Raw genomic sequence first — 13,352 nt, 5'->3', positions numbered from 1 at the left:
TGTTTATTCATTTCACTGATATACCCATTCCCAGAACAAAAGAATCATTAATAACCAATCACAAACTAATATTCAGATATAGCATAAACTTTGTTTGCACATGTGCAGTTGAGAGAGACTGGGGAAACCTGCCCTTATCTCTTCCATTAAGATGGTTTAAGCACTGATTTAACTTAGTTACTACTGCAAAAAAATGCTTCTCCTATCATGATTGTTGCTGCAAAACTAATAATCCACCTTTAACAAACGTGACTGTTGAGTATCTTAAGGGTGATGGTGAAGTAAACAAAAGCTTACATAAATTGCCTAAAGTATTAACCCAAACCTCCCTAGGAGAAAGTGAAACAAGCTTACTTTTTAGATGTATTTTACAGCAAAAGTCAGTGAAATAAATAATGTATATAGCAATGTTTCACTTGCAGTAATGAAACATTTTATACATTGTTAAAATGTTAAGTTTTTAACTGTCCTTTTAAGGTGGGCTTGTTGTGATACAGTCAATAAAAAGCCATTTGTTCTATCGAGAACTCCAAGATATCAAACTCCAATCTGACGTAACTTCCGGTGATTCCATACATCTGATTGGTCTGTGTCCAGTGAGTGACAGAATTCACAACCAATCAGATGGGCTCTATTTTGCACCTGCCTAGGGGGGTTCAAGGGGGGTAAAGTCCCCCTTTTAAACCTCGTTTACAAAGGTTTTCTTGGGGTGTATGCCAAAAGATCGGCGGTGCGTCCCCCAGACAGAGGCAAAACAGATCTTAAGATAGAAGAGTCACCGGAAGTGGCGTCAGATTGGAGTTTTCGAGGAATTGTAGTTCTTGACAGAACACAGTATTGCCCAGCTGAAATGCTGGATGAGCATCATGGGAAATGTAGTTCCAAAACCTCTGGAGGGCCACGGCTGATCACCCTTACAGCAAGATCCCATAAAGTAAACTGGCATTGGCAATACAACCTCTGACTGTTTTACCAAAAACACCTGTTAAGAAAGTGCTTTGAGGTAGGGGTCTTATGAAGTTGTGCAAAGAGATTAGTCTACAGTTAAATTATGCAAATGAAATAGAATTTTTTGCAGTGATTCATTAATGTTATTACATCCCTTTGCCATGTTTAGTTAAACTTGTGAGAGATTCTGATCTAGAGACTATAGGAAGTTACATTAATTGATAAGAAAGGTAAAAAAAAATCGGCAAACGTGCAGATCTATTACATTTTAAAATGAATTCGCATTTGAACATTTTGTGACTGCATCTTTTTTTTTTTTTTTTTGGTCTGCAGGTTAGATGAAGGCAATTTGCCTAAAGAAATAAATTTAGTGGAAGATTACCTTCAGCTAGTAGAACATGAATACAAGAAATGGCAAGAAAGCTCAGAACAAAGCACCAGAGGAACTGGAAATAAAATCCGTCTTGAGATGTCTCTGTCTCAGCTTTCTCTGGTCGAGGTAAAGTGTGAAACTCCGAATTGTCCTTTCTACATGTCCGTCAGCACCAAGCCTTACTGCCATGAGTGTTTCGAAAAGAAACAAAGGGAGAATAGACCTAAGAGGCAAACGCGTAAGACTGAAATGGTTGTGCGCACAGCAGAGTCTATTGTTCCTTCAATACAAACGTCTGGGGAGTCAGGTGGTATCTCTCCGCTTCCCACTGCACCCAGCCTTTTTCTTTACAGTGAAACCACTGCAATGAAATGTAAAACACCTGACTGTCCGTTTACATTAAATGTAGAACTCCATGGGTTGTGTGAGCGTTGCCACAATGCCAAACAACTTTCACCATACAATACTGGGGAAAGGAAAAGAAATGTAGACATTATGAGGTGTAATGTTTGTTTACAGGACACCACAAGGACTTTTAATGGCATTTGCAGTTCATGTTTCAAAAGGACTACAGAACGGACCACCAGCTCAAGTTTCCCACCAGTGGTCTATCAGAGGTCTATTTCTGATCCCGCTAACTTATCAAGGAGTTTAGTTAATCTGTCAGGCCACGAGGCAGCCAATAGTGTGTACTGGGAGTCAACTAATGTCTCACAATCCTTGGCTGCTAGCAATGCGGAGCAGAGGACTGTTAACCAAAAGTGTCGAAAATCTGGTTGTCCTTTTTTTGGGACACTAAAAAACGAAGGATTTTGCACTTTATGTTATTTTGAGTTTCGAGAAAACAGTGGTAAGTTATGTTCACTGAATAAATGTTTAAAGAATAACAAACGTCTCCATTGTAAATTCTAGCAGTTCCGTAGAGCAATTTCTACTAGGAGATAACATAAAAAGACAGGATAACTTTTGCCCCAGTTTTTATTTAAGAGAAGACTATTTTAGCTTGCTGGGTTCATACTTTCCCTTTTGTCAAAATAATTAGAATTTTTTGACATATGTTATAGTGTAAAAGGTAAATTAAAAAAAAAAAAGTAAAAGATAATGCTACTTTCCTTGTAGTGTATGTCATAGTGTACCAGTAAAGCAGGAATACGAACCTTCCACTTTAAAGGGACACTGAACCCAAATTTTTTCTTTTGTGATTCAGATAGAGCATGACATTTTAAGCAACTTTCTAATTTACTCCTATTATCAAATTTTCTTCATTCTCTTGGCATCTTTATTTAAAATGCAAGAATGTAAGTTTAGATGCCGGACCATTTTTGGTGATCAACCTGGGTTGTTCTTGCAGATTGGTGGATAAATTCATCAACCAATAAAAAAAAATGCTGTCCAGAGTCCTGAAACAAAAAAAAAAACCTTAGATGCCTTCTTTTTCAAATAAAGATTGCAAGAGAACGAAGACAAATTGATAATAGGAGTAAATTAGAAAGTTGCGTAAAATTGCATGCTCTATCTGAATCACGGAAGAAATTTTTTGGGTTCAGTGTCCCTTTAAGCTGTTTTTCTGTAATAAACTATATTAGACTCCACAATTAACCACATATATATGTAATTATAGTACAATGATAAATAACTTTCTTTCTACTTAGTTTCTGTTTAAATGTATTTATATTTAATGAAAACGATCTAAAAAGATAGAGGAGAGGAGCGCAGACTCAAATGTAGGGTGTAACAAAATTTAATGACAGTAAAAAAAGACAAGTGGCAACTCACAAAATATAAAATTTAAAATGGCATGTAGTGTAACATTAACACTTAGCAACTTATCCCCTCTTCGAGTGTGTCCAGGAAGGAGTTCCAGGAAAGGACAAGGCAGACGTGTATCCACATTCAATCCAAGGAGGAAACAAACAGACAGCCGACGTGCGTTCCCAAACAGTGCCAGAAACCAGGCTGGCAGCAAGTACAATGTCCGTTTGAAAGGTAACTGGAGTAGCGTTACCTTTCAAACGGACATTGTACTTGCTGCCAGCCTGGTTTCTGGCACTGTTTGGAAACGCACGCCGGCTGTCTGTTTGTTTCCTCCTTGGATTGAATGTGGATACACGTCTGCCTTGTCCTTTCCTGGAACTCCTTCCTGGACACACTCGAAGAGGGGATAAGTTGCTAAGTGTTAATGTTACACTACATGCCATTTTAAATTTTATATTTTGTGAGTTGCCACTTGTCTTTTTTACTGTCATTAAATTTTGTTACACCCTACATTTGAGTCTGCGCTCCTCTCCTCTATCTTTTTAGATCGTTTTCTTTCAATCAAGGTCTGTGGATTCACCTGTTTCAGTGGAGCAGCTGGACTTTTTTGTGTGTATAAATATTAGTCACATATATGGACTTGGATACCTTTCATGTTTATATGCCTTTATGGATGGAGATGATTTATTAACATATGTGAACATTTATTGAGCTATTTCTGTAACTAATTAACCATTTGTGATTCATTTCATTCTTGAAATATTTTTTAACAAAGATTAGCGCTACTTCAGGTGTGCTGTTTCATCACACCTATCTTTTCTATTTATATTTAATGTAGAAAGGCTATCGTTAACAAAATTAAAAAAGCAATTTTTTTAGTTCACATACAATGTTTAATTTTTTTCCCTTAAGTCATTAGTTCCTAGTTGTTGTTTTTTTATGCTGGATATCCCTTACATTTGAATTTCACATAACAATACACTATGTATTATGAATTAGGACCTGACAGGTTTATTCACAATCTGGTAGACTGCCCAAAATTTTTAGTTTATTCATAAGGGGTTATATTTAAAATGTAAAGGGGTATAAATCAAAAACACAACATACTATTTAGTACATAAAGTGTGTTTATAAAGGTGTTGATTATGCTCATGATAGTGTACCAATCAGATTGGCACTTTGGGGGTGGCTAAAGTAACTCTTAGTTTTAATAAAGTATGACGCTACTTTTTTATGCAATATGCTTTATATTGACGTGTGTGCATTTCCAACTTTGACTTTTGAATTTGTTTACGCATACATGAATTTACCAGTTTAGTTTCCCATAACACGCAGGAGAATTAAGGGGGTTTAAGCACTATAAACACAAAACTGTGATTTTACCCCTTGAATGCCAGAAGCATAAAGGCATGGGTCATTTGTAGTCTTGATTTCTAGTGTCGTAGATTCAGTGAGGATTTAACTCTTGATTGCCCAAAACATCATTGAGCAATCAACTGGTTAAATCACCTGTTTCTGTGATTGCTTAGAATACTCAGCAGTAATTTAATGCCTTTACTGACCAACACACATCAGTGATTTTAACCCCTTGATTGCCCAGAATTTAAGTGCCATTATTAAAACCCTTTGACCACTTATTTCAAAACTTCACAAGGTACCATCTCTCTGGCTGTCATCGTAAATGTTCCGTTGATTAAAGGGTCATTTGAGAGTACACCATGGCCCATTTTGTAGGCCCCTTGTGCTCCGTAAAGACAATGTTTTACTGTGTGGGTCACTAAACAATTTGTTGTGTTTATTTTCAAGCAGTAGTTTTCAATCCCATCTCTATTTCTGTGTGACACAAGCAGCTAAGTAGTGTAACCCCAGTGTATCCTGATATTTTGCTTTAGAATCACTGGTCTAGGCTTTTTAACTCTTCGAAAAGAAAATGATTTACTTAATACAGAATGCATTGTAGAATGAACATTCCTTTAAGCATTTGTATTTGTTCTCTAGAAATGAATTCCAGGAGATGCCAGAATGCCTTGCCTGTCCATGGACAAAGCAACTCCAGTGCTGCAGCTTTTAAGAACATGTCACGTTGTTTAGGGCGAGAGTGCAGCACTCTCGGGAGTACGCTCCTGGAAGGATATTGCCAAAAATGCTTTATTGCAGCACAAAACCAAAGATATGAAGAAGCAAGACAGCCAGAAGCACAAATGCTCAGACAAACAGAGGTAGGTTATTTTCCGCTATTACAGGGCATACATAATCTTTACATAGGGAGAAGGTCAAATTTTAAAGGGATATGAAACCCAAAAGTTTTCTTTTATGATTAAAGGGACACCAAAGTCAAAATAATCTTTTATGATTCCGAAAGAGCAGCAGTTTTAAGACACTTTCCAATTTACTTCCATTATCAAATGTTGCACAGTCTTTTTATATGCACATTTTCTGGGAAAAAGATCCTACTGAGCATGTGCACAAGCTCACAGGGTATATGTATACTAGTCTATGATTGGCTGATAGCGGTCACATGATTCAGGGGGCCGGAAAATGGGAGAAAAAATTAATTTGTCAGAAACAAGATCTACTGCTTATTTGAAATTCAGAGTAGGTGCTATTGCATTGTCTTTTTATTATGCACTTGTTAAGTATGTCTAGTATGTTGAAAATCAGGGACTTATGCTTAGGAGTCGGACCATTTCTGGAGCACTATATGGCAGAAGTTTTACAAGTATGTTATCCATTTGTAAGAGCACTAGATGGCAGCACTATTTCCTGCTATGTGGTGCTCCAGGCACCTACCTAGGTATCTCTTCAATACAGAATATCATGGGAACAAAGCAAATTTAAAAATAGAAGTAAATTGGAAACTTTTTTTAAAATGGTATGCTCTGCCTGAATCATGAACAACACACAGAGACACATATGGCTCTATTTATTAAAGCGATAAATATGTGATGCTTTGCTGTAGAGCTATGTTAAAAGACAATTAAATACAGTAAAATTGCATAATCAACAAATGCATAATAAAGACACAATGTAATAGCACTTACTCTGTATTTAAAATGAATAGATTTTCTTTTAATTTTTTTTAAAATATCCTTAAAGTGATGGTAAACGTAATTGTTTATAGTTACAATATTTATAATCATAAAGTAAAACATTGGCACTTTCATTCATGAATGGCTTTATAAATGCTTTTTTTTAAAAAAAAATTAAATAAATTACCGTTTCATGTTTTCAAATATTCTGCCGTTCCTCCGCCCTTAACATATACTCTATTTCTTACTTTAGTGATGATTCAGGCTGTAGCCAATTGTATCTTGCCCCCATTTGCATCCAGCAAGTAAATAATAACGCCCCTGGTTTTGGACGCCAAAGGGGGCGCGACACGATTGGCTACAGCCTGAATCGTCACTGAAGTAAGAAATAGAAAGATGAAAGGGTAGTTATTATAAAAAAAAAAAAAAAAAGCATTTACAAAGCCTTTCATGAATGAAAGTGCCTATGTTTTACTTTATGAATATAAATATTGCAACTTAAAACGATTACGTTTACCATCAGTTCGTGTGTTAGCCATCACCCAATCTCAGTAGTAGCTGGTGCCTCAGATAGTGTGCATATAAAAATACTGAGCTCCCTTTGATAGTGAAAGTAAATTGGAAAGTCCCTTAAAAGTCTCTGTATCATGAAAGTAACTTTCATTTTTTTTACTTTACGGTCTCTTTAAGGAAACATAGTTAATTGAACCATACAGAAACTTTTCAAAATACTGAATTTAAAAGGACTTTGTTCTCAATGCTTTAGTTATGCATATGAGAGTGCAGTATTGCCACAGCTCTGTTTGTGGAGAGCTTCAGACCCCTTCAAGCCTCACAAAAAATACTAGTTTATTTACTGGTTTATTCCAGACAGGAACATGAGTTTTCAACAACAGAAATACATTTTAAAATGTCCATGTTTACATGACTACATTATCCCTTTAAAGGGACAGTCTACTCCAAAATTTGTATTGTTTAAAAAGATAGATAATTCCTTTATTACCCATTCCCCAGTTTTGCATAACCAAAACGGTTATATTAATATACGTTTTACCTCTGTGATTAAATTGCATCTGAGCCTCTGCAGACTGCCCCTTATCTCAGTGCTATCTACAGACTTGCATATTAGCCAATCAGTGTTGACTCATGAATCACTCCAATGGAGTGAGCACAATGTTATCTATGTGGCACACATGAACTAGCAGTGTCTTGCTGTGAAAAGCTATAAAAATGCACTTCGATAATGGTAGCCTGCAGGGGCTTAGAAACAGGCAGAAATTTAGAAGTTTAAAGGTTATAAAGTATATTAATATAACAATGTTAATTGTGCAAGGCTGGGGAATTGGGTAGTAAAGGCATTATCTAGCTTTTTAAACAATAACAATTTTGGAGTAGACTGTCCCTTTTAAGCTTTACCCAGGATATGTATATTACATTTTTCTTTCATACTACTTGATAGCTATAACAGAACAAAAATCCTGGGCCATGTAGGGTATTCTCTGATATTTTGAGAATATTTTTTATTATTAATTTAATAAAGTGGAAACTTTGTAGTCAAGGAAAAATACATATTTTTTTTTAATTATTATTTTTAGAGATCAGAACATAGGACGGCAAAACACAGTAACTCTGGATCTCAAATAAGGAAATGTGCCAGGACTCTATGCAACAACACAGTTGTATCACGTAATGATGATCTGTGTGAACTGCACAAACAGAGAGCTGTGCATCAGAGAGCAACAGGAGACGAGCTTCCCAAGCAGCGTTGCCTGGCACCAGGCTGTGATCACTACGGCAACAACCGCTGCAAAGGCTTCTGCAACGAATGCTACAAGTTCAAACAAATGTATGGCTAGAGGGAAAAAAAGAGAGCTTAAAAGGACAGAGTTCCACAAAAATGGTGCTATCCTCAAAAACACTTTATTTTTTTAATATTAAATATTAGTATGTAAATAAATTTTAAATATATTCAACTAATATGTAATGTATATTTATACGGTTTCTGTTTATGCAATACATAATTGTATAAAATATATATAATATGAAGACATTGACAGTCTTTTGAAATATCTTTCTAGACTAAGAATAAACTTAAATACATTCTAATATTAGATCCATAGCGAAAGACGAAGGCCTAGATGCAATAAAGCTTTGTAAATGTGTGCTGCTACTGTGTCAGATTCATCAGATTTGTGAATCTTAACGGGATACAAGAAAAAGAAAATTTACTAGTTCTAAATAGCTAAAAGGGATGAAAAGGTCAAAATTGAAATGAGCATGAATTCATTTCCGTTTTTAAATACTTTCATTAGCAGAAATGTTTCTAGTAAAAGATATTAGTGTTTTGTAGATATGCTATGTGTGAATAAAGCAACAGACGAACAAACGCCACGTGTGTTGTATCAATGAAGATTTTGTGTCAAGCAAGCCATTGACTCTGAGGAGGTTTGCGGTTTGAATGCTTGTGTAATAATTTTTATAAGAAGCATTTTTGCTAATGGAATTATATTGCAAAAATGCTTTTTTAAAATATAAAATGCATCCACGTGCATTTCAATTTTGACCTTTCTATCCCTTTAATTAGGGGAATTTGCTACATTTATCATTAATGGGACAGTCAAGTCAAAATTAAACTTTGATTCAGATAGAGCATGCAATTTTAAACAAATTTTCAATGTATTTCTATTGTTAAATGTGCTTTGTTGAACACTAAATCTACGCAGGCTGATAGAAGCTCAGGCGTGTGCACGTGTCTATAGCAGTCTATGGCAGCAGTGTTTGCAAATATGGACAACATTGCTATAAACAATGCTGCAAACACTGTCAGATGGCTAAAAACATGTGCACACTCCTGAGCTCATCCAGGATTACTATTTAACAAAGGATAGCAAGAGAACTAAGCAACATTTGTAATAGATGTCATGCTCTATCCAATACATTTAAGTTTAATTTTGACTTTACTGTCCCTTTAAGAGAAATGAGTACATTATGCAGCTCCATTTCATTGTTGATTTTTTTGCACTTACAATTTTTTTTTAATGGTAAAAAAGGTCTTCCTTTGTTAGCAAGTAGTCGGATATTAGATGCCACTTTGTGCATCTTCTATTTTTTCACAGCATTGAGCGTATGGGAAAAGCCCATTGCTTCTGTAGAGCATACTAATATTCAACTTGCTTTAACAGTTTGCATATGAGCTTGAATTTAAATATAAGCCAAATTATCTTTTATTGTTAGATGAAACTAAGTAACTGAATGCTGCCACTGAAAAGCTAGCGGTCCCTTGTGAGACGCTGTTTACAATAAAGCTTGCTTACATTGTATGGGAAGCAGCTTTTTGGAATAATATAGGTTCAGCCCTGTTTTTTTTTGTTTGTTTTTTTAACAAATTGGAAATTAATGAATCAATTTGAGGGTTACACTATGTATCCCATTTTAAATACCCGCAGTAGAAACAGGAAAACCATAGAGGCCGGGAAGGAATAGTTAAACACTACTGCTCTGGGAAAGTCTCTTGCACTCACTCTGTTCGTCACTTCAGTAAATATAGAGCTATTTAACCCCTTAACGACCACAACGTACCCTGTACCTCACTGGTCATTAAGGGTTTTCTTGGTTCTAATAGCGTGGGTCCTGCCGCGAGAGGAGGGACTGCACTATTATACCCTCCCTCCTTTCTGCTGGCCCCCCCGGAAATAGCGCAGTCTCATCACTGGCGGCAACTCCGCTATTGAAAATGCAATCCCCATAGAAAGACCAGCGACTTACATGGTACGTCGCTGGTCCGTAAGGGGTTAATAAACAACTGGAAATCATATGCTTGGTATACCGTTTTCTTTTGTTTACATCCCTGGTGATTATTTGTTATTGCTGTTGTCTCTTGTAATCGCCTGGTATATTGTGTTTTATTCTTGTTTAGTAAATGTCTTTTTTTTTATATTGCATCGCAAATTTTATTACATCTAGGCCAGAATCACTCAATTGATAATCATGCTTATTTCTTTATATCTATTGCTAGGAATGGGCAAATGTTTTGGCACATTTATTAAAATAACAAACACTGGCCACATTTGTGTTGAATGTTTGCTGAACATTTTGTCAATGTATTTGCAAACAACTGCTAATTTTAACAAATGTAACATTTTTTTTATTTCAAATTTGATTTCGAATAGCAATAATATCCTAATATATAGAAATTCAACACTGAATCTGAAGTCTATGGGAATAATTTGAAAATTAAGATTCTTTCTATAGAAAGGGAATATTGTTCTAGCGTTTAAATATAAAAATATAGATATCCGCCAATCTCTATGAATTACTGAGAAATGTAAACTGTAAACCTGAATATTTTGATTTCTGAAAGAACTCCTTATTGGCCAGAAACTAATCTGTGTGCATTTGTAGCCTATATGATTGTTCTACAATAATTTTGTTCTAATCCACATAATTGTGAAGATTTTACTGACAAATCCGCCTTTATGGTGGTCTAGTATATAGTAAACAGATGTGTATCACCTGTATGATGAAAACAGATATTTTTGTTTTTCCTCTTGTGTATGTAATTTTGTTAATTTTCTGTAAAAGTTTTTTTTTTTTGTCAGATTCAAAAATGTGAAAACAAATATTACTTTAAACGTATTTAATTTACCAAAACATAAACTTTATATTTGCACCTTTATTTCACTTTTAATAAATTATTTATTAAGTATTTAATGTTTCTGTTCGTGACACAAGAAAAGCATTGAGGGACAATACTTCTAAGTGTGAGGTGTGTTCAACTCTTAAGAAACTAAAGGCCTAGTTCCATTGAGGTGCTAAAGTTTGGAAACTGGTGGTAAAATAAAAATTATTCATAGACTTTAATGGAGATAAATGTTTTTACCACTAGTTTCCAAACTTTACCACCTCAATGGAAACTAGGCCTTAGTTGTTGCAATGGAAAGATTGAGCTGTATTTGTTATGTTCCTGTTTCCAAAATTATGTGCTAAAACCCTTACGTTTTCAAAAATATTCCATAGTGATTTTCAGAAATAATGGAGTAGACGAAGGGTCCTCATTCTACAGTTAAAATCAAACATTCATTTTAAAGATATTTTATGTTCAAATGTATAAACAAACTGAAAATTACTCAGACCAACCCCCAAACTCAGTGATGGCTAACCTTGGCACCCTGGGAGCATCATGGGAAATTCCTAAGCATCATGGGAAATGTAGGTTTAAAACGTCTCGAGTGCCAAGATTAGCCAATCACTGCTCTTACCTGTTAACGATGTAAACAGAATGTAGAGATAAAGGCAATAACCGCTATAAACAATTTAACACTTCTTTAAAAAAAACAGTAATTACAAGACACTTCTGTTTTCTTGCTGTAGAATAAAAGATCAGCCAAGTCTAAATATTTTGAAAATAAATAAATCATGTTTGCTGCAATTGTTTTTTAATAGCCAAATTCTACACGCTACTTCCCATATTTGGAGGAGCCAATTTGGGCTTTAGTCTGTATACAACAAGGCTAGCCATGGTCTTAATGTCAATATCAAATGCCTTGTTTTGCAGTTGTTATCAGTTAAAGTCAGTTAGGGACATATATGTAGCATGGTTAGCCTTGATAAGTCAGCAGTGTGCATTTCAAGTTCTGAGAATAATTGATACCACATTGAGTAATATTGACCTCCACGTGATTGTGCGTGCGCTTCTGTACAAGACACTGTTCTGTAATACAGTCTGACCCCATTTATTAGCTTTTCCTCATTATTAAATAACCGCAAGCAAAATACACTGAAAAGCTACATCAAAATAAGTGAGCAAATTAAAACAAAAAAAGGGATTCCTTCTCTGACCAATTTCTTCTTCCTGTTTTGTGCTGGTGAGTTCAGAAAGAAATTGTTCATTAACCATAACAAGGCTGTTGTAGCCACTCCTGACCCTTCTATGTGCTTCTTGTGAGGTGTTCAAAATGGCTACTGACAGAAATGCTCTTGCATAGCTGAGAAAAATAAATAAATGAGGAAATACCTTCATAACTACATGCTACTTTACAGCAAGTAAGCCATCAACCACTTCAAACTATATTTTTCATCACTAATAAAAAGCCCTTTCGTAAATCTCAAATTTTCTGCTTTAATTACTCGACCAATTGTCTCATAGTCTATGATATTTCAAGTCCACTTTCTCGTCATATATTTGTAACCTTCCCTGAAAAAGGAAAATTATTTTTTAAACATATTTGTTGCCCACATATTAAGAAAAAAACTCTTAGGCTGTAGACATTTTATCTTCTTTTCTTAAAATTACTTTTTTTCCCCTTTAATTGCTGTTAAGCTGTATTCTTAAGTTTCAGGTGGACCTGAAACTTCGGGGGTAGATTGCAGCATCCGCTGCTTGTCAAATATACTCCTAAGGATGCACCTGTATTAGAATGTTTGTGTGTACATGCGCAAATAAAAATGCTGAATGTTTACTATTAGATTAATTCAAAGCATGCCGTTAGCTAAAGTAATATGTAACATTAAATGCATGCAAGAATATAAAGTATGTTATGAACAGTCTTTCTGGGGGGCACCAACAAAAAAAGAGGAGCAATGTCTGGTGAAGTAATGTGTCAGTTTCTTACCTGTAACGATTTCTTGACAAATGTTATATAGCGCTCCTATTTATGGACCTCTAGGGTCATCTCTCACATCTGCACCTCCTGATAAATGTCAGTAAAATTTGAATGATAACCATACAGGACATGGACTGATGATTTCAGTCTTGAATGCTACTAAAGATCTTGAAGGTATATGAAACCCAATTTTTTTTCATTCATGATTTAGATAGAGCATGCATTTTTAAACATATTTCCAATTTACTTCTATTATCTAATTTTCTTCATTCTCTAAATAGCCTTTGTTGGAAAGTATCCTTTGTTGTGGCTGTGCTGTTCTGAAACATCTGGAGTGTCAAGGTGCACCATTAGGTGCAAAAAAGGTCAGAGATGGAGTCCAGTTCCTAGGAAAAAAAGAGGGGATTGGAGGTGGAAAAAAATATCCACACGCAGCCTCCTCATATAGCATTTCCACGCCAACTTTTTGAGAAGGAGAATATTACTACACCTCATCAGGCAGAAAGGGAAGGGCAAAAGAGAAAAAAAAAGATTGGAGAAAATTAGATTTCCATAGATCCAACATATCCGCATAGAAACTAGCTTTATTGTTACTAAGAAACACATGCTCCTCCAAGTCACAGTACAATTTCTAGAATTTACATG

At 35.2% G+C, this 13,352-nt stretch overlaps 1 protein-coding gene across 1 annotated transcript in view; it reads left to right on the top strand.

The window, feature by feature from the left end:
* TNFAIP3 (TNF alpha induced protein 3) overlaps nt 1-10,810 on the top strand; it is a 53,536-nt gene extending 42,726 nt beyond the window's left edge. The window contains exons 7-9 of the mRNA XM_053710917.1: nt 1,282-2,171; nt 5,075-5,295; nt 7,701-10,810. Coding sequence (XP_053566892.1) covers nt 1,282-2,171; nt 5,075-5,295; nt 7,701-7,961 — 1,372 coding nt within the window. The 3' untranslated portion in view covers nt 7,962-10,810. The remainder of the gene's footprint in view (nt 1-1,281; nt 2,172-5,074; nt 5,296-7,700) is intronic.
* Nucleotides 10,811-13,352: the final 2,542 nt, after the last annotated feature.

The sequence above is a fragment of the Bombina bombina genome, chromosome 4, assembly GCF_027579735.1.
Source record: "Bombina bombina isolate aBomBom1 chromosome 4, aBomBom1.pri, whole genome shotgun sequence".
Classification (NCBI taxonomy): Eukaryota; Metazoa; Chordata; class Amphibia; order Anura; family Bombinatoridae; genus Bombina; species Bombina bombina.
This window is presented reverse-complemented; position numbering and strand designations above follow the sequence as displayed.